Source organism: Pipra filicauda, unplaced genomic scaffold, assembly GCF_003945595.2.
Source record: "Pipra filicauda isolate LSUMZ 115617 unplaced genomic scaffold, ASM394559v2 scaffold10_size6260569_pilon, whole genome shotgun sequence".
Lineage (NCBI taxonomy): Eukaryota > Metazoa > Chordata > Aves > Passeriformes > Pipridae > Pipra > Pipra filicauda.
This window is the reverse complement of record NW_024103541.1, coordinates 4,625,325-4,652,305: the sequence shown is the minus strand read 5'-3', so window position 1 is coordinate 4,652,305 and position 26,981 is coordinate 4,625,325. Positions and strand designations below refer to the sequence as shown.

The window sequence follows — 26,981 nt, the reverse complement described above, 5'->3', positions numbered from 1 at the left end:
CTGTTTTGCATGAGTGGCAGCAGCTACACAGAGGGGGACACACCCTTTCTCTCATGCAAGTAATTTTATGTTTCTAAAGAACTTTCAGCAAAGTCTATGTCCTGTGTGGCTGGGTGTGCCCATAGTGCCTCTGGAGAGTAAAGAGTGCATCGTGCCAATTTGCCACAGAGTAGAATGCTTTTGGTGTCATACATTTCCTCCCCATCAAACACTGGTTGACTGAGGAACCTACACACTAAGGTCATGCTTCAATATGCAGATTTTGTCATAAAATAAAGAGGAACAAGGGAAGAACCCTTATAGAAAATACTGGTTACATTTAAAGTTGCCTTCAGAGATTTTCTTTATTGACGTGAGAGGTGACTAGGTGCAGTACTCCATTCATTGTGATATACTGTAACAAAAAGATTGTCTGGATTTTGTCAACTGTGTGTCACTGATTCCACTCTCAAAAGATGCTTTACAAGTGCACTTGAGGAACTGCATTTAAAGAGAGCTGTCACCATCTAAGGTAAGTGTATGCCTGAATTTCAGAGACTGTCTCAGCTTCTGAAACAAAGGGCAGACTGACTTTCCAGCAGTTTATTCATCAGTATATCAAACTAATTACATTTATTGAAATGCAAATTAAAGCTCTGAACTGGCTCTAGCAAATAAAAAAAAAGGAAGTTTTGCTACAAGTCCTGTAAATGTTACTTTACAAGCCTGGTGACACCAAATGAATTCAGGGCACAACCTTCCTCTTTAAACAAAGAAATTCTGAGAAACTCTTACTCCTCCCTTGAAACCAGCTGAGATGGAGAATTAAGACATTCTCCTTGCTATTGGTTCCTCCCCTGGTATCAGAGGAAATGGCACTCAACACATACAGCCTGTGTCAGAAGGCAAGGATCTATCCTCTTTTCATACCTCTCCAGCCTTTTTCTTCTCATTTTCACAAGAGTCTTTAGGCAAAGATAAGTGTCCATCTGCCCTGGGTTCCATCTGTTTTAGAATCAGTTATAATCTGGACTCTGATTTATTCCCTATGAGCAGTAACTGCATCTTCACAAACCTCAGATTTATATCTTAGTCAAAATTACAAACTCTTAGCCAGACAAATGGCTCTAACATTTTCATACTCCTCGTTGAAGTTTCCAGGTTACTGTGTTTGTAGCAGGTAAGCATAAAATTTAACCTTATAATGAACAAATAATCACATCATTTATTCTACATCCAAGTTCATTACTTATCCTACCTAGGAAATTTTGCTTGATGGCTAAAGCAATTTTGATGAAAATGGTAAAACCCAAATTGAAACATCCACTCAAGTTCTTTTTTTGAGAATTCCACAGTACAGAAATACAGCACAGTTTCAATTCTCAAACAGGTTTTCTTGTTGCCAAAGATGAATTATTTGATTTACAAACTAGAAAGAGCATTACAGTTTTTATAGAGGGCAAAGTTTGTAGATAAGAAATAACGTAACCTAGTATCAAAGCTGACTACAAAGTCTGCAAGTTTCCTTCTTTGAAGGAAATGCTGAATATAATTTTTTCCTTCTTTAAAGGGACTTGGAATCTGATTTTGCCTTCCTTTCTCACTAGCCCTGGGCAGACTGACTTTTTGAACAGATACAAGAGGAGCAGCCTGTATCTGTTCAGTCCCTGACTCGTGTGGGAGAGCAAGGTACCAGTTGGCTCAGTAGAAAGGTTTTCTTTATGTTTGTGCTGAAGGAACAAGATGTCACAAAAACAGCATCTCATTTCACTACTGACACAATTCATCTTTTAAGGCACTTGTAACTTGAGAGCCTGGTAAAGCTCCTAAGGCAAGTTCCACCTTAAAGACACGACAGCAGAATGTCACTGGATTCCAAACATCCTTTATTTTATATTTGCTGCCATAGAAAGTAATTGAACAGCACTGTCATCAGGGTCATTGGGAAAAAGGAACATGGATTTCTTCTCCTGAAGATGTGACGTACATTAAGAAGTCAGTCCAAAATCCTGGTGTTAAGTACAAAAAGCAACTGTTTGAATTATAAAATACTGTATATACAGATATAAAAATGTTTCAGAAAGTGTCCCACAAAGTTTCTAAACTTTCAAGATCAAATCTTCAGCAGGGTAAGTAGGCTGTTGTCTTCAAAGGTGAGCATCAGTTCGTTTGAGCACAATGTCTCAATCTTTATCTTCCTATATTACAGGTGATAGACTGATTTTCATCCCAGCCAGGGATAACATGGTAGTCCTAGTGATTAAGGTGTTTTTTCCTGGAGCTATTAATTTAACAAGCATACTCTCTATATATAAAAATGAAATTTCAAAGAAATTTATACAACAGCTAGACTTTATAAAAATATAGATCTATAATTTTACACCAGGACTTATCCAAGGTAAGTCTCCATTTTCTTATATCTTAACCATTAGAAATTAATTTTTATCCTTTGGAATCCTATCTATGGCTAGACTGTAAATTAAAGTAATGTGAAGTTATTAGGTGGTGAAGCGAGTTTCAAGAATCTCATTCTGCGGGGGTTTTTTGGGTCAAAATTAACAAACTACTGCATTCTGCAGTGCTCGTCTTGTGGTACTGGACATATTACACAGTACATATCTACTTATTCCAGAATCTTGACCTAATTCAGTGTTAAAACCCAAATAAAAACCATCTCCACTGTTCTTACTGTGGGGAAAAAAAAACCAAACCCAAATCCAAATAAATAAAATTAGACAGTATTTCTATTTTGCTGTACTGTGTTAACTCTTTACTTTGTAGTGGAGGCAATAATGAATAATACAAGCCATGTGATGAGGGATTGTAAAGTGAACACATACTGGAAAAAACAGACTTTTACAGCTGTGTGTATATACTTTTTTATATATATATATCTATATATATACATCTACATTGCAGTTATAACTGTCACCTCACAAAAGAGATTCAATGGACTGAACAATCTTCTATAAATTTCCCTAGCTGGAGTTCTTCAGGAAGAACTGGCTTTCAGCTTGGACAGCAGCATTTCATTCTTACGGCATTCCTGTGAACAGAAAGCAAACATAGGAGGAGGTAGTTGCTCTTTACTAGTTGTATCTCCACATCAACAAAACCAAACGCTTTTTTTTTGTTTTGAAGGATCTCCAAAATCCAAAGTAGTCTGGAGTGAGTGATGAGCTGAAGATAATTCCTATTCATCCACAATGTTATTCCAGTGATCATACTGATTAAACTTTGACATGCAAGCCAAAAGGAACACTGCTTGACCATTCATCTAAAGTTGTAACAAGTAGCTAAAGCAAATCCAGCAATGGAATAAAAATGGGTTAAAAATTAAATAAATAAACCTCCACCTAAGTTCTGCAACAAGGATGTAGAATTCTGTATGTCAAACAAGCAGCTGAACAGTCCCTGTCATTCTCCCAGAGCACATTGTCTGAAACAGGAAGAAACTGTCTCAGAACAAAGCAGGACAAATTACAGAAAGATGTTTTTCCTCCAACATCTGAAGCCAAATGACAATTTTGCCTGGCAGCACTCCTTTGTCATTCATTCTTATGGAGACAAGAATTAACAGAAGTACAAGATGATTAAAAGCTTGGGAAAGGCTGAATCAATGAAGTGTTAAACGGTGCTTTCACAGTCGTTAGACAACAAGGCTGGTTCCCAAAGGTATTTATAACTACCAAGAATCTGCACTTCCTCCTTATTCACACACATTCCCTCAACCCTCTTTGCTCCAGCAAAGAGACTGCTCATATGTCTTCAAGAAATTCCACTCAGAAACCTAAATATGCATCTTGCTTGATAACAAATTATCCTCCCTGTAACATGGAGGGATGCCAATCTAGCAGTGAAAGAGGAATTGCCAGAATCAAGGGTCCAAGATTCACATGGAGATAACCACCAGGATACATCATGACCATGGTGTGATAAGCATTGTGGCAGGAAATCTCGTGCATATATTAGTGCACAAATCAAGTCAAAATGGGTCACTGAACATTTGACAGTTTTACATCAGCAAAAGTGCTCTTACCTCTTTAAATTCTTTCACTGTTTTGAAGTAAAGCCTCTGTTTCTCTAGAAGCTCTAAGTATTCATCATTCAACTGGTCTCTTCGCATTTTGTTTTCTTGCTTCTTCTTTTCCATCTGTTGGTGTGTAGGAAGGATAAGAGATCATACATTGTGCATGGAATACACACACAGATATCCTGCATAAGGAACAACTATCTATAAAACACAGTGGCAGACAGATGCCTCGTAAATGATACCTAGAAACCTAGTGCTGAAGCCCCAGTAGCAGTGGCACTATAGATGGCATTTGGAAAGCAGCAAAATAGCCCCCAGTGTTAGCAGAACAGTTTTGTCTTCTCTGAACCTGTCCTCGCCCACAAACCCTTTCACTTGCTATGTGGACACAACACACTCAGCAGTAAAGCTCAGCCATTTCTCAACCAGGTCAAAAAACCCATCTAAGTGGATTCAACAGGTGAGGGCTGCAACTAAGACAAGGGATGGTTGGGACTCTGAGGTGCTCTGACCTTCTTCAGCAGCAGAGAGCGGCTCCCATGAGCTCCAGCTGCCTGAGGTGCAGCTCTGACTGCACCCACACAATCCAGGTGGAGGACCTCTCCCTGAGTTCAGTGACATTCAGCTGACTCAAGCATTTAAATCACTACACTGACAATAACCAAGTTATGGGGTATAAGCTTCCTGTCAGGTGTTATAACACCTCTGTTCTACTCTGTTCATTAACATTTAGTGGTGAGAAGTTTCTTATCAATGTGAAAAGAGATAATACTTGTTAGCTGCTTGCTTTATTTGCACCTCACATAATGGATCTCTTCACACACAGTTAGTATCCAAGAGGCTTTGCTGAAATAACTCCCAGGTTCTAGCAAACAAAAAGTGAGAGGAGTCTCAGACCTTCATTCGATTCTGTTTGATGCCTTCTACAATCTGCTCCATCTGCCGTAAAAACTGCTCACGAGAACCAGAAGATGCCATTGCTCTGGAAAGAAAAAAGTGTAACAATTGACAGGGATGTGAAACACCGTGTCTCAGCTACAAGCTCAATGTACAAAGTGTCTTGTACATTTAGCCACATCCAAGAATTCTCATTGCTTAGTGTTCTGTGTAAAAATTCATCTTTGCAATCAGTGATTTCAGTAACAGTGCAGCTCTTCAGCTGCTATAAGCTACCAAAGAGAGGAGCTCATCACAAGTGTTGTCCCTCTCAGTTCCTTGTTCTCATGTGCTGTACAGAAATAAATTGCAAATAACTAAATAAAAGCATAAATTTTTAAGAAAAAAATCGCTGTTATGAATGTTAAGAAGTTAGTAGAGGTCTAGGAGGTCAGAAAATATTCACTAAGCATTTTCAGGCCCTAACAGGGAAAGCCTAGAAATCATTTTAGACTTTAACATATCTTAAACAGAGCAAGAAAAAATAAACCAAGGAAAATGCAATCCCCCATGCACACCCCCCCAAAAAGCCCCCAGTCCAAAGCCCAGCTGTCAATTACAATATTGGTTTCTATTGTCTGGACAAAAGAATCTCATCACTGAGCAAAACAGATCTACAATCCCTGCTTCAAAGGAAAACATCTGAAATAGTAAATTCCTGGGTTTTGTTGTAATTATTGTGTTGGATAACATAATAGGAAAAAAAAATTAAAAATAATTCTGATCAAATACAGAAGGTCACAAGTGTATAGAAGAAAGTAAAGAGATAATTACTCTGAAAAAAGAAAAGCTTAGAATTTCATAACAGAATTATAAAAAGATATAATAGGAAGAACTGTTTAAAACTACTAAATGGCCATCTCCTCCCCCATGACTCTCTTGAATTGAACTGCTGTGACAAAAATTCCTAATGGGTTTTTGTTTCTGAAATCAAAAAGATCCAGAGAAAAATAAACATTGGCTGCATCACAGACTGATATTTGACCATGAACTTCAAGGGAACCATGATTTTACATAAGGACTTCACACTATAACAAAACCTTTAAATACAGAGTTGTTTTAAAATAAACATGTCTGAAACATGTCCCAGTCTGATGTTTTGTACATAATATAATAACCACAACTTCACAAAATGGAGGAAAATATTTAAATTAATGCCAGGAAAATTATGACGGAATTTCCACATCTAAAGACTCAGATATTAAAAACATATGTTGGCTATAAAAGTCTGGGGAATCATAGACTTGGAATTACTTAACCGGTTTAATCAGAATTAATAAACTATTTTATAAACCAGTTTATGATTATAAAACTTTAACAAATTTTTAGTCTCTGTAACTGATGCCCACCACCATTCTTCCAACCAATGCTTTGTCACTATAAAGAGATAAAGGACCATTACTTACTGATGGAAGTTGTCATGAATAGAATTTAGTAAGTTAACCTGTGAATTAGAAAATCAAAAAAGAAGAAAATATACATTTGTCTTTTTGGTATGAGTTCTCACAGACAATAAGATGAAATTTAGTTCAAAAAATTGACTATAGAGATACTGCCTTGAAAAGCAGTATGAAAATCATCATAAGCTTTCTTTCAGGACAAAACCCATGATTCTTCTGATTAGTAAAATCTATTTCAGTGGTGGAATCACAGAAAGCAGAAGTAGGTCTTGGATCACAACTGAGATTTTTAATTTCACTGACACTCAATGATATCGCTGAGAATTTTCTAGCACGATGACTTCCCAAACTAAAGCCATATGGTAAAATGGCCTGTACACATGTCCAAAATGTGTTGAAACTTGACATTAAAATACCTTATAGGTACTGGCCTAGTGTTCAACAGTGACTGTGCACAAGCACATCACAAATAAACAGAAAAAACCTCCACTCTGAGACTGGAACCACACACTGTATTGTGATTAAGTATCTCCACACAATCCTGTGAAGACTCACCAAGCAGTGCAGGCACAGCAGGTGAATTCCTGCCCTGCTTTCATCATGCAGATGAGTTTTACAGGTTTCTGAACTGCATCATTACTTGCTTTCCTTATATGTACTTTACAGGATGCTAGAAGATGAACTTGCAAAAGGTACAGAATGGCATTTCACTAACATTGCACTGACTCAACACAAAAATAGCAATTTATAACAGCATCACAGGACTATTTGTTGCTTGGTATAAATTCCCCCAACTAATTAAACTATATTCAATATATCCCATGTAAACACCTTTGATTTTTGTCTTGTTTTTTTATGTATTGCTGAGAATATTAAAATTCAGCAACTAGCAATTAATGTGATCTTTTCTCTTGGCTTTGAATATATCTTCCAAGTCTCCTCTGATTCAGCCTTCCAAGCAGTTTCTCCTTTTGATGAGTGTTTGAAGTGTTCTGCATTAAACAAACCCAAGTGTAGCAAACAGAATCACCTGCCCCACTGCTGTGGAAAACTGAACCCATCTCTCCCAAATTTAAAACCTTCCACCTGGATGAGACAGCAATAAGCACATGCATGGCAGAATCTGCAGGTGTTCCTGACCTTCCCTTGGAAAATTTAAACAAACAAATTCTGAACAGACTCCAGAGCAGCCAAGATGCTTAAGAATTCCTGTTATTTACAGGACAGAAATTGTTGCATGACTCATCATATCAATGATCAAATCAATATTTGCCAAATCCACATCCCTGCCTCAAGACTCTTCCAATAAGTGTGTGTTTGAGAATGTAGTTACAGTTTATACCACAAAGCATTCACGTCATGAAAAGTAACCCTGCACAGCAGTACTGCACAACCACTGCACAGGAAGATGTGATGTGTTACATTACAGTGAATCAGAGTCTGCACCCCAAAATTGAAAGACATTATGAAAAAAAGGAGTTCAAAAAGCATTTAAAAAATCTTCCATAAAATAATGATGAAAACATGAACCATGATCACAGAGACCATTCATGTCAGAACTAAAACCTCCATAGCCAAAATTCAACTTCAGAGTAATTCCTGCTATTGCTATTTTAAAGCAATGATGTTCAGTGTGTTTTATGAAAGGGTTGGTTTGGGAAGGAGAAAAGAAAAAAAAAATAAAAATCAGGAATAAGACAAAGTGTAAGTATATTCCAGAAATCTTTGTGAGGCACAGATGCCAAAGGCATCTTTTGTACATTACTAGACAATATTTAATTGGTGAAACCTCAGTTCTCATATTAAAAGCGACTCAAGGAAATCTCAATGGTATTATACATTTAACTAAGTTAAGATGGGATCAGAAGAACAGTCAGAATTCTCCCTGTGAACCCCCAAAAAGGCACTGATTTATTTTGACAAGAGTACTTCCAATTGATATATCAGTGAAATAAATCTGCTCTGTATTCTGTTGCCTGTTGTTTATGTGCCCATTTCAAAAACAATCTTGGCATGCTTTTAAAATTTGCAGGCTTGCCCTCAAAATAAAAAAACCAAATAAATCCATATTAAACTCTAACCTAGGGGAGAAGGGAAAGTAATATAAATTCTATAGCTGCTACTTAATGTAGTTTTTTAAGTCTGGTATATGACTCTTCTGAACAGAAAAAAATGAAAACTACCCAACAAGTAGATTAGAATCAGCTACTTAAGGGAAGGAAATGTTTGCTTATAATCTTTGAAACCAGAGATACAGTGTCTTTACACAGTCAAAAATTTGACCACTGCTTGTCTGTCAAACTAAACAAATATATCTAAGTAATGCAAAACTCACTAATCTGTTCTTATTTCATCAGAATAAACAGAGAAGCCTGAAGTATCAAAACATATTTTAAAAGTAAAGTCATAATTTTTATCAACTCTTGACAACTCCTATTTCTCCATCTTTACTGAAATCAGATGTTTTGTCATTGCCAAAAAAGAAAGCTGAAATCACTCAAGTTATGCCTAGCAAAGAGGTGAACCCTGAATAGCTGGGAGAGACAAAAAACAAGTTGCTTCCGTGAAAACTACTGTTCTGATACAGTAAAATCACCAGTGGCTTCAGTGCAGACAGGCTCAGACCCTGAGAACTAACTCTGATGTTGCTGACAGCAGCTGGAATTTGCTCTCCAAAGTTATTTCCTGGAGCATTGGTTCATAATAAAAGATATTGACAAAACGAGAAAAATAGGGCAATTTGGACCTGTGATAACATGACAGAGATATTTGCTAATCAAATGTTACTCACGTTTTGTGAACACAGCAAGTGGTTTAAACATGGTGTACTAACATCAATTCTCTTACAACACAGACCATTTCCCCTCCAAGATTAGAAATATTCCTATGAATCAGTTGTTCCATTTTTATTTACAAAGACTGGTAACTCTGCTATGACAGGACTGAATATGGCGAAAGCCAAGTAAAAACTTTTTATCTCATTCTCCACAGATGGAATATTTAGAAAACAGTAATAACAACTTCTTACCTCCTTTTCCAAATATACTTTCTTATCATCCAGTGTATTATAAAGAGTAAAAAACTGCTTCGTTTCTTTGTGAGTTGCTGAGACTGCAAACAAAAAACAAAAAAAGGAGTAGAATAATAAAAGAACATGAAGCAAAATGGAATCTGTAGAAATACTTCATAGGTTTTATATAACATACTTTCCTCTATCAAAAATGGAACACAGTCTTTAATACACTTTGGAAAGATGTTCCCTCTGAATGTAAATCTCAGTAGGGTTTCCAGCTATCATCATTTATAAGGACAAACACAGCTCAGTGTCTAAATTAAGCCTCAAATGCTGACAGTCCTTTATGGCAACATATGTTGGCACCATCAGCCTGTCCATCCTTTCTTCTCCAGCTTTAGTCTTACACCACACAGGTTCCTGTGCTGCTCACAGTGGCCCTGGCACAGCTGTGGTGTTGGAGAGGCACAGGCTGGGCAGGGACAGACAGACAATCTGATAGTACTGTGTGGGAATAAAGTGCATTAGACTATATATTTCCAGCTGCACAGGTGCAAGATGACCAACAAAGCTTTTTCTGTTTCAAAGCCTTTTTTATCTCCTTAGAATCTATTCATGGTGATAGAATTAAATAATACTTTCTAGTTTAGGTGTTTATAGCAGATGTTGGTCAGAGCTCATTGGGGAAGGTCAGGCTCAGCCATGCCTTCCCTTTGGGCCTACAAGATGATGCCTGATACTCAAATCTGCTGAGTGCTCTTCTTTTCTTCAATGCCTAAGAAACCCCAAGATATTTGTGATTCCCAAGGAAAGAGTTCAACACAGAAAGACAGTCAGCAGAAATCATTAATATATTAAGTACTGTCTAGAAACCAGAACCTGAAAAAAATGCATGGGTTAAAAAAGATAAACCTTGGTGAAATCACGCTCATTACATCACACTCTATAGGCTAACCAACTGCCATCTTTAAATAATACAGTTATGGAACTAATACACTTGGCTAAGCTTTTCAATAGAACCATTTACAGACAGAATGACCTCCTTCCCACAGTACAACCTCACTGAAACTTCCAAAATTTTTTAAAAAAATTCCAGCTTTTGATTTGTACCATCCTCTTCTCCAGCTGAAGCTCAGGAGCAACCCACAGCCCAAAGCTGTATGTCTTAGTGACAGAAGTTCAGCAGTGGCTACTTCTGTAGTAGGAGATGCTTGGGATCAAAGAGCTTTGTCAGTGTCACAGTACAAATGTGACATGTTCTGCTCAAGCCACAGCCTCAGGGAACACACTGAGTACCAGGAGCCTGGAAACACTGAGGAAAATCAGAAAAGCCTGGCACAGGTCGACAAATTAGTAAGGGCTGTTCAGTATGTTCCACAAAGATTTTCCAAAAGGTAAAATCATGCTGCAGCATGAAAAACTGCAGAAACACAGGCAACAGGCTTATATCAAGTGTGGTCTCTTAGTTAGTCTGGGTTTTGCAGAACTGTTGCCAAATGGAACCAAGGCTTTTCCCAAACCACTTCCTTTGTGCAGCTCTTTCTGTTCTTGCAGCAGCTCTGGTAGTCCAGATTTTTTATGGATTCCACGTACCAGCTGAGAAAACCTCTCAAGATTTCCACTGGGCAGAATGTTGTACCAAGTTATGGAGCCTTATGGGCACACACCAGAACCCGTGTAAGGTACGACAGACAAAGAAGAAGAGGAAGAAAGAGCCAATTGGCTCATTGATTCTCTTGAAGCCTCAGCTTAATGTTTTCAATAAAAGAGGCTCTGTTAGGTAAAAAATAAAGCACTGAACATTGGAACTGAAAAGCATTCTAGTACAAAAATCACAAAATCACTAAGGTTGGAAGTCATCGCTGAAGGCAATTGTCCAACACCCCTTGGATCAAGGTTCAAAAAAATCAACTCTGAAGGTCATCTGAATCTGGCTAAATGAAAAGCCTCTACGTATGTCTAAAATTACCACAATTCACAGAAAGACTGGCTAGAGATTGTCAGCTCACTTTTCCAGAAGTTTAGCCTGTATGACACAAGTTCCCAACCACGACTGAGCACTCTTTTATCCTCAGTTACTACACATTGTACTACAGAAAACAAAGTCCCATAAAATTCAAAGCATCTTAAATCTACCGCAAGCTGCACAAGTCTCTTTGATTCCAATCTTTCTGTACTTCCTATATAAATGAAGCTCAATCATCTGAGCAGGTGGATGCTCTGACTAGAGACTGAATTAATGCAAGACAACAAAGTTCTTTGTAGCTGGACCTGATTAAATGAACTGCATGGCACAGCAAAGAGGGGGGAAGAAGTACTGGATTTTTACTGACATCTCTTCCATGTATTGAGTTAGACAACACACATGGAAGACAGCACACGACTGTGTCACTAAAGATGCCTCACCAGGGCAAAGGATCTGGATCACAGTTAGATAACCAGACTGGAACTGCTCAACCCTCAAGAGCTTGGTTCACACACATATTTAATAAATGCAGAATATCTTTAAAACATTTGCTAGTTCTTTTTGGTAGACTTAGCTTATGCTAATATACAAGCTCATTAAATATACACCAGTAAGCACAGTGGTCTGTTACCAGTTTAATGAACAATTTTGAAATTTCATTGCATTTGCATGTTCCATACCATCCATGCACAGCAAACACACTCCTATCCAAAAATTCAACTGAGCACACTTCCCAATTTTATAACTTCTGATCATAGAAGCTAAAGACAATTTGTACTCTCTTTCTACCAAGATACTGCAGGATTTTACTAATCAAAAATGAAAGAAAACAGTCCCTTCAAGAGACTGCCTTTTCTTTGTAGTTCTTGACACAGTCTGGTTCAGATTCAGATATTTCACTTCAATGAAAACAACGAATGCAATCTAATGGTAAGGCAAATTAATTAAACACAACTCAAACTTACAGCAATCTCATTTGTCAATGGTAAATTAAGGACTTTCTAAACACATTGGTCATTAACCTAAACGACAGAACCTGTTGCAGACAAAATTTACTCCAGAGATCTTGTGCATTGAGTTTCACCCTCAGAAAAATTCTTAAAGCCCAGCTTATAAAACCTTGAAAATATGGTGTAGAACATGAATACCAAAAGACCCTTAAAATACCACAAAATTAATAGTGTTGTTGTTACATGCCATATGCTCAAAATGCAACTGCCCTCCTTTCAGGGCTTTAGCCTTCAGCAGGATGTTCCTGCTTGATATACATACCCTGACTGTAAAGTTCAATAAATCTCTTCTGATACTGTGTGAGCTCAGCTCGGCTGGGTACTTCATCAATCTTGCGCTGTAAAATGGCTATTTCTCTGTTTCTTCGTGCCTGAATAGAAAGTTAGGAGGGGAGAAAACAAAGCCTCTTCTTGTTCTCTTCTTAAAATGGATGAAGCCCGCCCCCCCAGCAATACTTTGTTACTAAATAATTTATTTTAAAAAAGAGAAGCATTGGCTGAGGATCAATTTTTTTTTGTAATTGATTTGTGGCAGAACAACTTGTTAAAATTAGAACAACGAAGAGAAGTATTAGAAGTTACAAGAGAAGAAAAATGTCAGCAATTTCATACAAGTAAATTCACAAAGAGTTACTCACCAGTAACAGCCGGATCTTTTGAAGTTTCTCTTTCTCAGCTTGGTACTGCTGTTCTATGATCTTATTCGGCTCCTAGAATTTGAGAACCCAAAGCAATTGTGTATTACAGTAGCATATAAGAGCTGTAGTGCATAAATGGGCAGACTGGGTTTGTTTTCTGTTTTTCTCTATCTTCCATTTAACGGTGCCCATAATGACATCACCATTTGCTGTTTTAGTTTTTTTTTTAACAATAATTCATAATCTGTATTAAAAACCTGACACATCTACTGTAAGCAAGTGCATTTAGCTAGCTTTTAATTTTCGATATTTTAGTTTAAGATTTGTCAATAGTATTTGCACTACTTTCCAAGAGTCGCACTTTAAATATGAATCAGAAGATTGTCCGTACCCTTTGTCTGAGTGTTTATACTTTGATTCAGTGGTGGGTTTAAAAATAAACAAGGCATCAGGAGAGAACATAAATCCTCTGACACATTCAATTGTGGATTGTGGATTTCAAGGTAACTTTTTCTTGTTAAAAATTTAAGGTTTAGGTTTATTTTCTAATTTTTTCATGCTGTGTTCAGAAGGACAGCAGCATCACAGAACTTCTGATCTACCTCATCTCAGAGGCATGAATGTATCAAATGTTTACCCATGGAAAATACAAGTCATTCAAGCTTTTCCTTTTCTGTTCATTCATTATTCATTGCCATCACTCTGGATGCAGTTGTGTTGAAGCCTAACTTCTGACAGCTGCTCACAGCATGCAATGTACCGAGCCACTGAAAACTCCTGCTTTCATCCTTCAAATAAACCCACTTCTAACGAAAAAACAACCAAGCCAAACATGCTTTCTGAGGAAGAGCTGTTTCTGTCAGAGGTATGCACAGTTCTTAACACCCAGAGATTCTTCTCTGGTACCATACAGAAAGAAGTAATGCACAAAAGAAGAAAGATGCACAAAAGCATCACTGAGTAGATCCCCATGGATCCTGCAAGAATAATCAAGAATGCTACAGCTGTTTCCAGAACAGGAATTATTTCTAGGATTATTAGCCTCATCTGTGCCTTTACCAGGGGGATATGGAATTTTTCAGATATTTCAGCAGATACTTTAATGCTTACAAGAATGTCCCAAAAGTCAGAAGGACTTAAACCAACATTTCAAAACAAAAATCGTAAGTCAAAAACTTAGACATTTGCTATTACCTGTTCCTGCCCATCTTCCGCTGCTTCAGCTTTCAAATTCTCAATACTTTGTTGAAGTCTCTCCATTTCTTCCTGTAATGCAAACAAAAAATGATGGGGCTTTTAACTGAGACCTATTCTCTTAGCAGGGGAGAGCAGGGATCTTGACAACCCCCACTAACAAAACTGCAGAGCTGACCACACATAGTTTGAACAGCATTCCCTGCTTAAGGATAAGGCATCCATTAATACTTATTACATTAAACTGTCTGCTTTTATCAAACACAGAAACAGATTTATTTTACTTGCAAATACACTAGATCTAGCTAAGACAGCTAATGAATGACATGGGCAGTGAAGCTGAAGAAGCAAAGCAATATTACAATAGCAGCAGAGTGACATGGGACTGTAACATATGGCACTTGTAGAAATGAATGAACCTAAAGTTACTTGCAAGGAAGTTTCCATTACAATCCTTTAGAGCTTTCCAAAGGAGTATGTATGGAGAACATGAGGTTCTTATGCTCCATGTAGGCCTTAGGGCACTATTTGCTTCTTTTCATTCTACGAAATTACATCCATTATTGTTTGAATAGAAGGAAATGAAAACATTTCTCTCTGATCATATTTCTGGGTAGTCCATAAACACAGCAGTAAATAGGAAAGTGAAACAGTAATTAAGTAGTAAAACTGGAACATGTTCTGAAAACCGGAATAGCTCCATCTCAGTCTTGTCTCTTTTGGTGGGTTGCTCCACAGATAGGGGCCTTGATGAACACTCCTCTTTGGCACTTTGCCTCTCCTCAGGTCCCTGCTGGTTGCATTATCCAGGAAGAGATGATCCATTTCAGGCTGTGAATAGCACAGCTGGGTGTCTAGTACAGCCCAACCTCAAACTTACATTTTAGTATCCCTGTCAGCCCACCCCAGGTTGCTCTCAGCAGAATGGTGACGAGCAGGAGAAGAGCCAGAAGGGTCACAGCTTTGAGTAGCACAAGGCAGATCTGGAGTCTAGGAACTGCCCTGTATTAAGGTCCACCACATGAACTCAGCTGCCCTGGCAGCCCTCAGGGCAGGGGCAGGTCCCTCTGGTTAATCCAGTGCCAGCCCTTTTGGTCGCAGCCTTGCTGCCCATAATTCTGCTGCAAATCAAGCTGGTGGCAATATTCAACATCAGCCTGGAACTACTAGAACGTGGGGGGTGGGGAGTGCTGGACAGATGACAGACAGCGACACACACAGCACAACAACAAATCAGGAAGAAGTACAATGCTTACTCACCAAGTTTTAAATTAATCCTTACATAAGACACTGGAACTTACCCTACAATGTGCTTTGAACTCTTGCTCCTGGCTTTTCAGGTTTTCATTCATGGCCACCAGCGCTCGCAGACTCTGTAATACGCTAAATTTGAAGATCCAGTAAATCATATTAGATTTTTAGTTTCTAATTTAAACAGATGGATAATTAACATATATTAGAACAAGCTTAGTTCTAAGTAAATTTCTAATAAAATCTAGGTAAATTAAAACCCCAAATACCACCACTGATATACCAAGGTCAAAATAAAGATGCAGTATTTTGATGGCTTTGCTATGTTTTAACCTCATTACTGTGGAAGTTTTGAGAGACTCCTATTTAATTTATTTGAGATGAAGGCTTCAGAACAAAATAATTCAAGAAGGTCTCAGCTACTTGTCAAATATGTCTAGGGCTCTTCTGTTTTAAACACCTACAATTATTTTGAACTACAGACTGACACTTTTCATTCTGACTGAACACTATGGTAATGTTTTCCTGTCTTTGGAAAGCAAGCTGGAGAATTATTTAATTTTAAAATTTTAGTTATTTGTGTAGGTTGATAAAGGAAGAAACATTGAATGATTCATTTTAAAGTCATTATTTTTCAGAATTTCAAAGGTCATAAAGGAAGAAACTTACCTAGAATCTGCCTGGGCTTCTATTGTTTCTAAGGCTGCCAATTCCTTGTCCAGTTTTTCACTGTAACTCTTAACCTAAGGGTTGCAATTAATAATAAACTGAAATACACTTCCACACATGAGTCATGCTACTTAGCTTTCCCACCCCATGGGATTAGTGAGTTAAGCTGGCAAACACCTTCACCATTTAATACATTCTTTCACACACAGAACTTCTTAAAAGTATTTCAGCTACAATCAGCACACAGGAAAACAAACTAAGATTACCTCAGCTAATGTCTTTTTTGCTTCGGTACATTTTGCCTGCAGATCAGTACATTTAGCTTGCAACTGTTATGAAAGAGAAAGAAAAGATTTTTATTCTATATTCACACTAATTACACCTGTAAAGCAGAACAGCAATATCTGAGCTGTTCATGACTGTCTCTTAAACAACAGGCCAACTATCACAGACAGTCTTTTCTTGTCAGCTATTCCGAGAGCATTTGACTGCAAGAATTCTGATTGAATATTTAATTAATGACAGCAACATTTACCACGTGACCTTCCAGATAAAGTCCCAGAATAAACAACAGATTGTACAAAATATATAGCAACAGAAGGGTAACTTATTGCACAGAACTCTGTGAAATTACTCGAACTTATTTAGCCTGGTTATACCAGCCTAGTTTCACACCAGGCTAAGAAGAGAGTCCCATTTTGTACTTCTCCAAATAAGTCAGGGCATACCACATGTCCATACCAAATAAACAAGCTGGTTTATGGTTTTCTTTTGTGTAACTATGGAAAGTCTAATAAGAAGGTAGTTAGCAAAATGCCAGCGGATATTTCACTTGTAATAATTTACAGAGGCTAATTTTAGAAGAGCATCCTTCTTTAAAGTCTTTATGATTTAAGATAACATTGCCAATAGTAACAACAAAAACGGGACATGGGTTACAAAAGTGGAGCAGAAGTGAGCAAACAAAAACCACACATGTAGCTCTGTTTCACTTCCCTTCATGCTGGTTTAGTTTGCTGTTCGCAACACAGAGCTGTGATTTAATGCTCCACTTATTCCTTTCCAAAGCCTAATTTATATTTAAAAAAACCCTTTTTAATTGTTTTTCATAACTTCACCAATAATTCACCAATAGACTGGATTCTAACTAATTGAAAAAATTTTAAGCCTGCAGTCCACATCTCATGAAAACTGACATAAAGATTAAAGAGCTATCTGTTATGAGAAATCCTGCCAAAACTTACTACACTATTGATGCCGGAACTCCATAAACGTTTTTAAAAAGGTGGGGTCTTGACCATCACTGATTTCAAATACTGCCTTTGGCAAGTAGTAAGAGAAATTCAGCCAGGAAATTTTTACTTTACTAAAGTGATAAGAGGAGTGTATTTGTATTTGTACATTTTTTTCCCCACGTATAAACAGCACTGAGACTGTTATGTACTGAAAACAAGCCACATAGAATTAAAGGGTCCTCAACTGTTAAAATGGTATGAAAACAGACTTAGGAAATACTTAAGTTTTCCTGTGAATTGTGAAGTTTGTTTGGCAGTTCAAAGCAGATCCATAATGAAGTAAGAGCTCTACCAATTTTGTGTGGTTTACGACCAGGGCTCCTCCTCATCCTAAACTGCTTTCTGATTCTCAACAGCACATGGAAAACAAGCAAATACATTCATTCATATACCAGGGAAACTGGCAAAGGAAATTGCGTGCACAAGGCATGAAAACGTAATCCCCACAACATATATCTAGTTAACAGACATATTCTGTATTACTGATCCAGGAGCCAGACTATGCTCAAATTCTCTGGAATATCAGAGTCATCTGCTACAGACAAAATGCTTTTGAACACTTCAGTCATTGAGGCTGCAGACAGACTTTGATGGATCCTTTCTGCTTTCCAGATCACAACTGCACAACACAGGAGAGCTGCAAAAGCCACCCATGACTGCTGGGCTCACTTACCAGCCTCTCTTACTGTTCAACTAGGCAGAAAGACTAAGGGAACAGCACGGCTGGAGAGCTGTGCTAGTGCACATCTGCACTTTTTGAAACCTGAGCTAGCTGTTGCAATTTCCTAATGCCACTTCTCCTCCACAACTGTATCCAGGCTGTCCTCCCCAAAATTAAGCCTGAGCTAACTGCCCACAAGGGAATGCAAGGGCAATGCAGTGTTCTAGAAAATACACACCCTCAAACTGAGCATGCCTCCAGTATGACTACAGATGGAGAAAAACTACAGATGGTTGTGAGCTGTTGGACACAACCAAAACCTGTAGATTTGTAATCAGAACTCAATTAAACCTGAGCAAATCTACCCTCTTTTATAACAGGACAGTGCTATATCATTGCCAACCATGACAACAAAGCTTCTTACCTGGAACAGGTTTGCTCAGAGCAGATGCTGCAAGTGCCTGCATCTATCTCCATTCTACAATATACACACACCCTACATCTCTATGTCCCTTCACATGTACTGTGTCCTACAGCCTTTGTGGTTTAAAAGAAGAGTTAAAGTGTGACACAAATGTACTGCAATGACTTGGGATACGCTGAAATTCCCCACTTCTGAAATTACAAACATCTCATTTTGTAATTTGTTTCTACTTCAGAAATTAACTTCAATCAAACACAGGAATCCATGAGGATTTAACTGTCTGTAAATCCATACTATGATTCTGAAAGCCCGACACTTCAGCCTGTATTTAAATGCTAGGTAGTGTCAATACTTTTCTTACTGACAGCCATCATCCTGACAGGACACCAAAGTTATGTTTGACATAAACAGACATGAAAAATTCACATTACCAAAATGTTAAAAGAATATAAACTCAAGTAAAAAAACCCAAAACACAAAAAAGCTATATTTTATTTCATTATATAAAATAACATCATTAATTATAGTATATCATAATACTTTCTAATATTTGCCTCTAGAGTGAAGAAGAATTGTGATGGACATAGTTTGCATTCAAGACACAGTGAAAACAATAATTGTAGTGTTATTGACAATTAAAAAAATGCTATTTCTAACAGACAGGCATGCCAGAGGGCAACATGAACAGATATGCATCAGTTTAAGAAGAACAAAACTAGTTTGGCAAATTCCAGAGGAAATGCATTCTAATATTGACCAGTCAAAACAGTCATATTCTACCCCTCAAAATTCTTCTTTTCTGCAAAATAAATCAAGAAGAACCTGCACCAGTTCTTAATAAAGCTTTTTATTAATTTGGAAAAAAGAAGAGAGAAATAAAGAACAGGATAGGCAATTAATCTTTCAAATGTGTTGTGCATAGGTTTTATTTCTCCAGTTTTATTTAAACTTAGCATCACTTGAAAGTTAGTCAGAGACTTCAAAAAACGTTTCACAGGATATGCTTTACTTGAAGGAGATTTAAGCCTTCAATGGATAAACAACCTTTAAATAAAAGACACTATTGCACTGTTGAAGACTATTTTATTCTAATTTTATAAATAAATAAATGAGTTAAGTCTGTAAGTGGCTGAGCAGGAAGGTTTAGAATCCAGTGCTTCCATAGCTATCCCCTAGAAGGCAAGGCTTTCCAAGCTACCCTTCTTTTACCTCTGTTGTTTGTAGGACAGAACATAACACCATCTCATAAAATGTCTCATACAGACACCTATCTATCACAGCCCCTGAAACCCAACACTGAACAGATAAAAACAGTTAAGATGTAAGGTAAAGGCGTTACTGACAAGAGCAGAGCAAATCAAAACAAAAAGCAGATGAAGGCTGCTGAAGCAGTGCTGTACTTGACAGAGCATCACTCACAGGAGTCACCGGCAACTCTTTTTCCTCAAGTATATTTATTTTTTTGGCAAGCTCTTCCAATTACTGACTCTGATGCAGTATGTTTTCATCAGATTCTGCAAGCTAAAGATGGTGCTGATTACAGCAGTATGCATAATTAAAAGCAGCATTTCAGTAATGGCATAACTTTTCCACTTACACTTTTCTGTGTTTAAATGGCAATAGCATAAGTAGGTTGAAATAGAGGAATAATGGAATACTTGCCCCTAGTTATAGATATTAAAAAAACATCACTCACAAATTCAAGAGCCTTTCCTTCCTAAAAAAAATGCGAAAATGAAAATTGAGTAGTAACTTGCAAAAACGTCCACAGACAAACCAGCAAAAACCCCACCTTGGTGAGACAAGCTGGCTCATATAAAGGACAGGAAGTGCTAAAAGTAATTTATAACATATTTTAGAGTAACTTCCTAAATCGTTTCTTAAAACTGTGAAAACAGCACATTCAACACTGTAGCTAACAAATCAAACAGTGATACACTCTCTGTTTTCCTCTGAAAGACACGCAAAAAGAGGAAAAGCATGTTTTGATTAGCTAGCCCCCTCCTCACAGACAGGGCTACACAATTTTTTAATATAAAACCAGCCACATTTTCTTAGTAATAAATGTGCAAGCAAGACATTCAGAGACGCTGAAATGAATGTTCAGCATGACAAATTGCTGGTACAGAAGATAGCTTGCAAATCTTTTTGGATAGCAGCAACTTTGTGATCAACCACATTTATCAGAGTTTTCTTCTTTATTACACACACAATACTTACCTCTTCCAGGAGCTTGGTCTTTTGCAAAATCTGCTTGTTCAGAGATGCTACCTTCCTTCTGTGTTGTTGGGCAGCTCCAAGCCTTTCTGGTCGCTCCTCAGCTGAAAGCTCAGATTGCTAAAATAAACCATAACAACAGCCTTTTGGACCTCACAACATTGCTTTCTGCTTCTTCAGAAGCTCATGAAATACCAAAGTGGGACACATCTATGATTTTTCTTATCTAGAACTGCGCCCCACTATCCAACAGAAAGAATGACTTACCAATTTTTCTCACACCAAAATAGGAAGTAGCTGAACAATTGAATTATATTCCAAAATTTACAGGTAAAGTAAACTAAAAATAAAGTCAAGTGTCCTGGTACAGGTGGAAAATAATTAGAACACAGACATAATTTTTTGGCATCAACATTACAGTTAAACCTGGTAGAGTCCTTAAACAGAAAAAATATAAACATGCTAAAAACCACCTTAAGCCATGATATTTACTGAGCTTGTTGACTTGGAGATGCTCTACACCCCAGTAAGCAGATCCAGGACTTTCAAAGGCCTTGAACAATAGTGTATTTAGATTCTGAAATAGAGGCTTGGATGCATCTTGATGCTGAATGACAACAACATACTCAGTGTGGTAGATAAAACCCACTGAGTGGTAAATGTTTTTTGTGTGTGCACATGTACTATTGACACCAGCCTTTGAGAACTACTCAATCCAGCCTGCAATGCCAAGGAAGTGTCTCATAAATACATAATGAAGACAGCAATCTGGATCCAGTCTCCTCTCTGAATAGTGAAAGCAAAGCTGACAGAAACATTCTTTACCAGAAATAACATTTATAATAGAAATTGTATATTTGCAGTGGACAAAAGAATGATTAAAAACCTGTGACAGCCTGATGTCTAAGGGATTATTTGCCTAGAAATTATTTGTAACTTTAGAAAGTCCTCTGTTTTGGTAATTTGCTTCATGCACTCATACTTCTTTTTTTCAATTAATCCATTTTCCAATATTTCATTAGAAACCCAGTTAATTTTTAAGTACTTCAGGTGCTAATTTACAGTCTGTCAAAGACTTCAATACTAAGTGCTCTTTGAATAATCACCAAATATTGACAACCACTACAACTTACAATCACCCAAAATGCTGCAAGAAGTATGACATACTCTTCACTCATATTTGGTCCTGGTTCCACTTTAGGCATGCAGGTAAACAGCTTAATTTTAAATGAAAATAAGAGGCAAAATCTGTCTTCCTCTTCACCATTTTCTATGTTATTCAATTTGAAGAGCAGCTTAACGATTTGTTGTACTTTTACATCCACAACACAAAAAGACCAATTCTGACTTCTTAACCCAACAATTCACATACTTTCTCTCCCTTTGTCAGGAAAGGAAAAAATGCCTATAAGCGACACCTGTAACACTGAACTATTCAAGAAATACACACTCAGACTCACTTATTTTTCTCATTCTTTAGTCAAATCACATTCTCTCATCATGTCATGCATTCCAAGATCCCATCTTTCTCACCATACATTCAGCATATCTTATATGCATAACATGCCAATTGAGAAAACTGGAAGCGCAAGAGAAAAAAACATGAGCTAAACCAGTCCAAGACTGATGTTTGCAAAAACAGTAAAACCCCATACAGTACAGCTTTGGCACAAAAAAAAAGGTCATGTCTTAAGAATGAACTGTTACAGTTTGCTTTTTGAAAATGGGAAATAACCATCACTATAATGCAGAGGTTTCTGCAGAGAAATCCTTCTGGTCTGCAAATGAAAAAGCCACGGATAAGCCTCATGCAGTCATAGTGGGCTAAGGATCCACTCTGCAGCAACACTATAAAGTTATTGAGGAACTAGGTTCCAAGTTGTGGAGAAAAATCCATCTTTCAGCACAGAAGGAAGAAAGCACAAAGTATAGGAGCTAGTTTGCTTTCGACCCTGTTGTTGCCTGGAGCAGCAGCTGCCTTTTGAACACAGTTTAAGAAAGCTGTATCTGAGCACTAATGTTTCTGACTGTTTAAGATTATCAATTTGCTCCTCTATCTCGATATATGAACTTCAATTACACGTGAAAAAAAGGGATACATGGATACATCCTTCAACTTTTCTGTGAACACACATTATCCCCACCACTAACAGGTATAGATTCACTTCTGTATTCTTCCCTGTTTCCTGCAACTGCTCAATTGCCCTAAAAAGATTTAGCCAATTCAAATTAGTTAAACATGAAGTGTTACTAGCCTCATTTTGTATGACAGAATTTGATAAATTAAACCACATTATTAGTTATGCATGAGGATCACTAACCCATGGCAGCTCAAAAACTGGTAGCCAAAATACATAGCTAATTCTAGACTTTCAGAGCCTGTCTCCCACAGTTCATATGTAAAGCTTCTGCAATTAATGTTGTTCTTTATGATGAGGCTCTCACACATATATGCTATAAACTAATAATTAAAGAATTCAAACATTACTCTATAGAATTTTACAAGGGTTTTAGAGTGTTTCCTCAAGCCAAAAAAATATAAAAATATCCAATTTATTGTCTTCTTTGAACAACAAACCCTAATCAAACTAAAAGGTTAAAAATTTTATTGTATAATACTTCTACTGACTGTATAGGGAGCATAAAAGTTTTTGATATAGGGTTCTAGAAATCCTAAAATATGTTGAGTCAACTTAAGATATAAGTAACTTGCAAACAGCACCTAAAACTCTTGAAGAGTATTCTCCTTCAGGCATTTTTGAAGGAGGTAGTTTTGACACAGTACTACTCTACTTTTAGTCATTCTCTCACTTTACCAGGGAAGAAGGTTTTGCTCCTATTCTACTCCTAGCAAAATCACTTGTTATTGATCACTGTAGTTGTAAATTCTCAGTAAAATCAAAATAATTGAATAGTAATTGAATAATTGGCCTTCGAAAGCTGGTGATGAATAGACTGATAAAAGCCACGTTAACGATTTTCTGTCAGTATTTTTAGAAAGTGAGGAATGACACCAAAATCCTCCCTCCAGTTTACTCAGTAAGCTAACACAGCAGCAGAATGGAGGGGCAAATGCAGAAAACTGTATGCATTGATCTTCTGCAAAAATGCCTCTTGTAAGAAAGGTCCTGGCACATGGCAACATCAGATCTAGAATTTTGTTTGTCAGCTATCTTCACTGGGCCTGTGGATTCTATTAAGACTCTGGTAGACAAATAAGCACTGCTGCATTCCTCAGACTGTGTTTAGTTACAAGGGGTTAAAACTATTAACGTTATATCCAAACATTGCTGAAGCTTCAATAAACTGTTTGATAACATCCTTAATTCTTTTTCTGATGCATGAATATGTGCACAGAAATTTATTTCGTTTTATCACATCCAATAGTTTTGAAAAGTGATCTATTTTTGGTTTGACTCGAATCAGTTCTTACTTTCCAGAGTATTAATCATTGTTCTACTATAATAGTCAAGGTTCTGCTGCCTTCTCTCAGAACAGAAGAAATGTAACATTGAAATATGACCCTTGGGCTTCTGTTCTTCCAATTCTTTATAATAAAGAAAGGCTTGGAATTTGCTATAGACTCTGTTGAGCTATAGGGTTTATCTCCCAAATGGGAAAGGTCCATACCTCATATGTGTCAACAAAAAGGAAGAAATATGAGAAAACTATTGGACAAATAAGAGCGACCTATAACTCATATCTGGCAGTGATGTATTGTATGGATTAATTGCTTGAAGAGCCAGATTTTCTTTTCACATTACAGTAAAAACAATCACAGTTGAACACAATAAATGGGGCGAATGTGCACATTTAATTGCCTTGACTCCTTAAAGCAACAAAGGCTTGGGTTTGATGAGACAAGATTCGAAACTAGAGACCCAGGGCATGACAGAATTGGAGCCCAGTGCAAGGAAGATCCCAGTATATGAAAATCTGAGTGGAAGAGGACTAGATTTTTTTCTGAGCAGGCCCTCAGAACTGTATTTCTGTGCTAAACACTGAGCATTTTAAAATGTATTTAGAGTTTAGACCTGTAATTTGCATAGGTACCAACTCGGGCCCTTCTTCCTTCACAAAAACATTTAAGCAGGTGTTTAAACTCAAATTACTCATACATCTCTTTAAAATACTTCCCTGAATTCTGGCTTTGGTGCTATCCACAGCATAAATGAAGCAGCATGTTTCAAGAGAATTATGGCAATTAAACTGGAAGCTAAGGGCCTAAATTAACAAGCTATTGAACACGACGTGGTAAAACAAAATCAGGTGACACTTACCTTTTCAGCATATTCAGACACTATTTGCTTGATCTCATCTGACTGGAGTCCAACAATCTGGCCAACTGTGCTTGCTGTCAGTTTTCCCTGCAATTGTGTCAAGAATATGTTTGGAGTTTTGGAGCTGCCTGTACTTTTTACATGACAATTTCCACAAGCTCTAATTTTTAACAGAAATTTATAAAATTTTTACACCGGGTAAAAAATCTCTAATCAGAAGAAAAGTCCAGGAAACATTCCACCCCTCAAAGTCAACTTTGCTGATGGAAATTTCTCATTTAAAACCTTTCAGCAAATTTGAATTCAGATTTCAGAAACTTAATTTTGATTCTAATCTCTATATTGAATTCTATATTTGCAGTAATAAAACTCTAAGAATGCAGGCACGTGCAAGAATGCACCTTTCAAACTGCATGCTTGTATAAAAACAGTTTTCAAACAGAGCTGAATTCTACAACGGATTTCAGTAGAAAGCATGTCAATCAACTTGGAGAGCAGACTAATTACTGCCTTTGCTTTTGTGACTTCAGTATAAACAGAAACAATTTTTAACAACTGAATTCTTCCTATTCCTCTCACCCAGAAATCAAAATATAAGGATTGACTACAAGTTCCATTATGTCATTAAACACAACCAATTAAGAAAACAAGATACATACCCAGTATTACATATCCAGTATTTTCAGTATCTTAGACCAACATTGTTGGTTTTAACTATTTATCGGTGTATTGAAAAGCACCTTGAAAGGCACAGAATTTTCCTCCACCCTCCCCAGCAAAACAATTCCTCCTCTGCATAACGTCACAAGATGAATAAAGTAAGATCATACTGCATCTTGGGCAGCTGCACAGTGATGTCTTTCCTCTGAAATTCTCCTTTATAGAAACCATTTGGAAGAGGCACTAATTTATATTGTTGTTACCATTTCAAGGCAACTGATGAACGCATCAGCCTCCTAAAAATTACTGTCTTTCTAATTCAACCATCTTTTATTGCACTCTCCTTATGAAAGTTCAAATGCAGTCATTCCAAGACTTCATACCTGAATCAGTAATCTGATTTTAGGAATAACTGCCACAATCAACCATAATTTAAACAAAGCTGTATCAGTTTTAAATGGTACTCACCTCTTCTGTTGCCATTGCAGCCATTCCAGTCATCAGAGTTTTAATGCGAAGCTAGAGCAAAATAGGAAGATTTATACATAACAATTTAACTTCTATTATTTAGCTTTTTTCTGCCAGGGACACATCTATACAATTAGTATCATACAACATCTGTATTTTAATGCATGTAATGGGGCACTAAATCTATGAAAGTTAAAGAAGAGCTGGCTAAAGTTACCAAATTTAAGAAAATTCCTTGTAACAGAACACATTCCCTCAGATTATTCAGCTCCACTGTCAACCAAAACCCAAGTTTTTAAAAATGCTCCAATTCCAAAACAAAAATTGAGTTTTGGAGTATTAAACACCTACAAACATTTCTGTGCATCAGGTTTCATATTCTCCTGGGGGAAGTAAATGCCACTTCAACTAACCATGGAAATTTTCCTTCTTCCAGAGAACAACTGGGCAGTGGTAACTGCTGCCCTCCCCCCAAGTTAGTAACATCCATGCCTACTATGTCTGTGGCACACCTCTTCAGCTGCCTGAAGGTCATCTTCATCACAAGGCTCAGCTTTTCCTGCTGCTGCAAGCCCTGCAGGCAGCACCGCTTTTTTATCTTCAGCCTTTTAAAGAAAAAAATAAGACACTATTATATCTAGTTCCTGTTTTCTAAAGTGTTAAATAAGACGTCAAGGACAAAACTGGAATGTAGCTATTCTGTTTTCATGAATACATTTCAGCTACACTCCAAATCATGTCAGCTGAAACGTTAGGCTCCCTGATTTCTCACAAGTATTCCAGCTGTGTTTCTGGCTTCATAGTGACACATTTGGTGCAAAGATTCCTTATCCCACAGCCTTCTGAGAGCTACCAACCTCAGAAGAAAACCAGCTATCCCAAAACAT

The 26,981-nt window shown here is 37.2% G+C and overlaps 1 protein-coding gene across 1 annotated transcript in view; it reads right to left on the bottom strand.

The window, feature by feature from the left end:
* Positions 1-1,842: 1,842 nt before the first annotated feature.
* The window catches only part of CCDC93 (coiled-coil domain containing 93), a 39,688-nt gene continuing 14,549 nt past the window's right edge, over positions 1,843-26,981 (bottom strand). The window contains exons 9-23 of the mRNA XM_027723639.2: positions 26,607-26,699; positions 26,095-26,145; positions 24,967-25,053; positions 20,690-20,806; positions 16,356-16,418; positions 16,090-16,163; positions 15,471-15,552; positions 14,170-14,241; positions 12,976-13,047; positions 12,600-12,708; positions 9,377-9,459; positions 6,355-6,392; positions 4,910-4,994; positions 4,019-4,132; positions 1,843-3,025 (exon numbers count right to left, since the gene is read on the bottom strand). Of these exons, the coding sequence (XP_027579440.1) occupies positions 2,972-3,025; positions 4,019-4,132; positions 4,910-4,994; positions 6,355-6,392; positions 9,377-9,459; positions 12,600-12,708; positions 12,976-13,047; positions 14,170-14,241; positions 15,471-15,552; positions 16,090-16,163; positions 16,356-16,418; positions 20,690-20,806; positions 24,967-25,053; positions 26,095-26,145; positions 26,607-26,699 (1,194 nt within the window). The 3' untranslated portion in view covers positions 1,843-2,971. The remainder of the gene's footprint in view (positions 3,026-4,018; positions 4,133-4,909; positions 4,995-6,354; positions 6,393-9,376; positions 9,460-12,599; positions 12,709-12,975; positions 13,048-14,169; positions 14,242-15,470; positions 15,553-16,089; positions 16,164-16,355; positions 16,419-20,689; positions 20,807-24,966; positions 25,054-26,094; positions 26,146-26,606; positions 26,700-26,981) is intronic.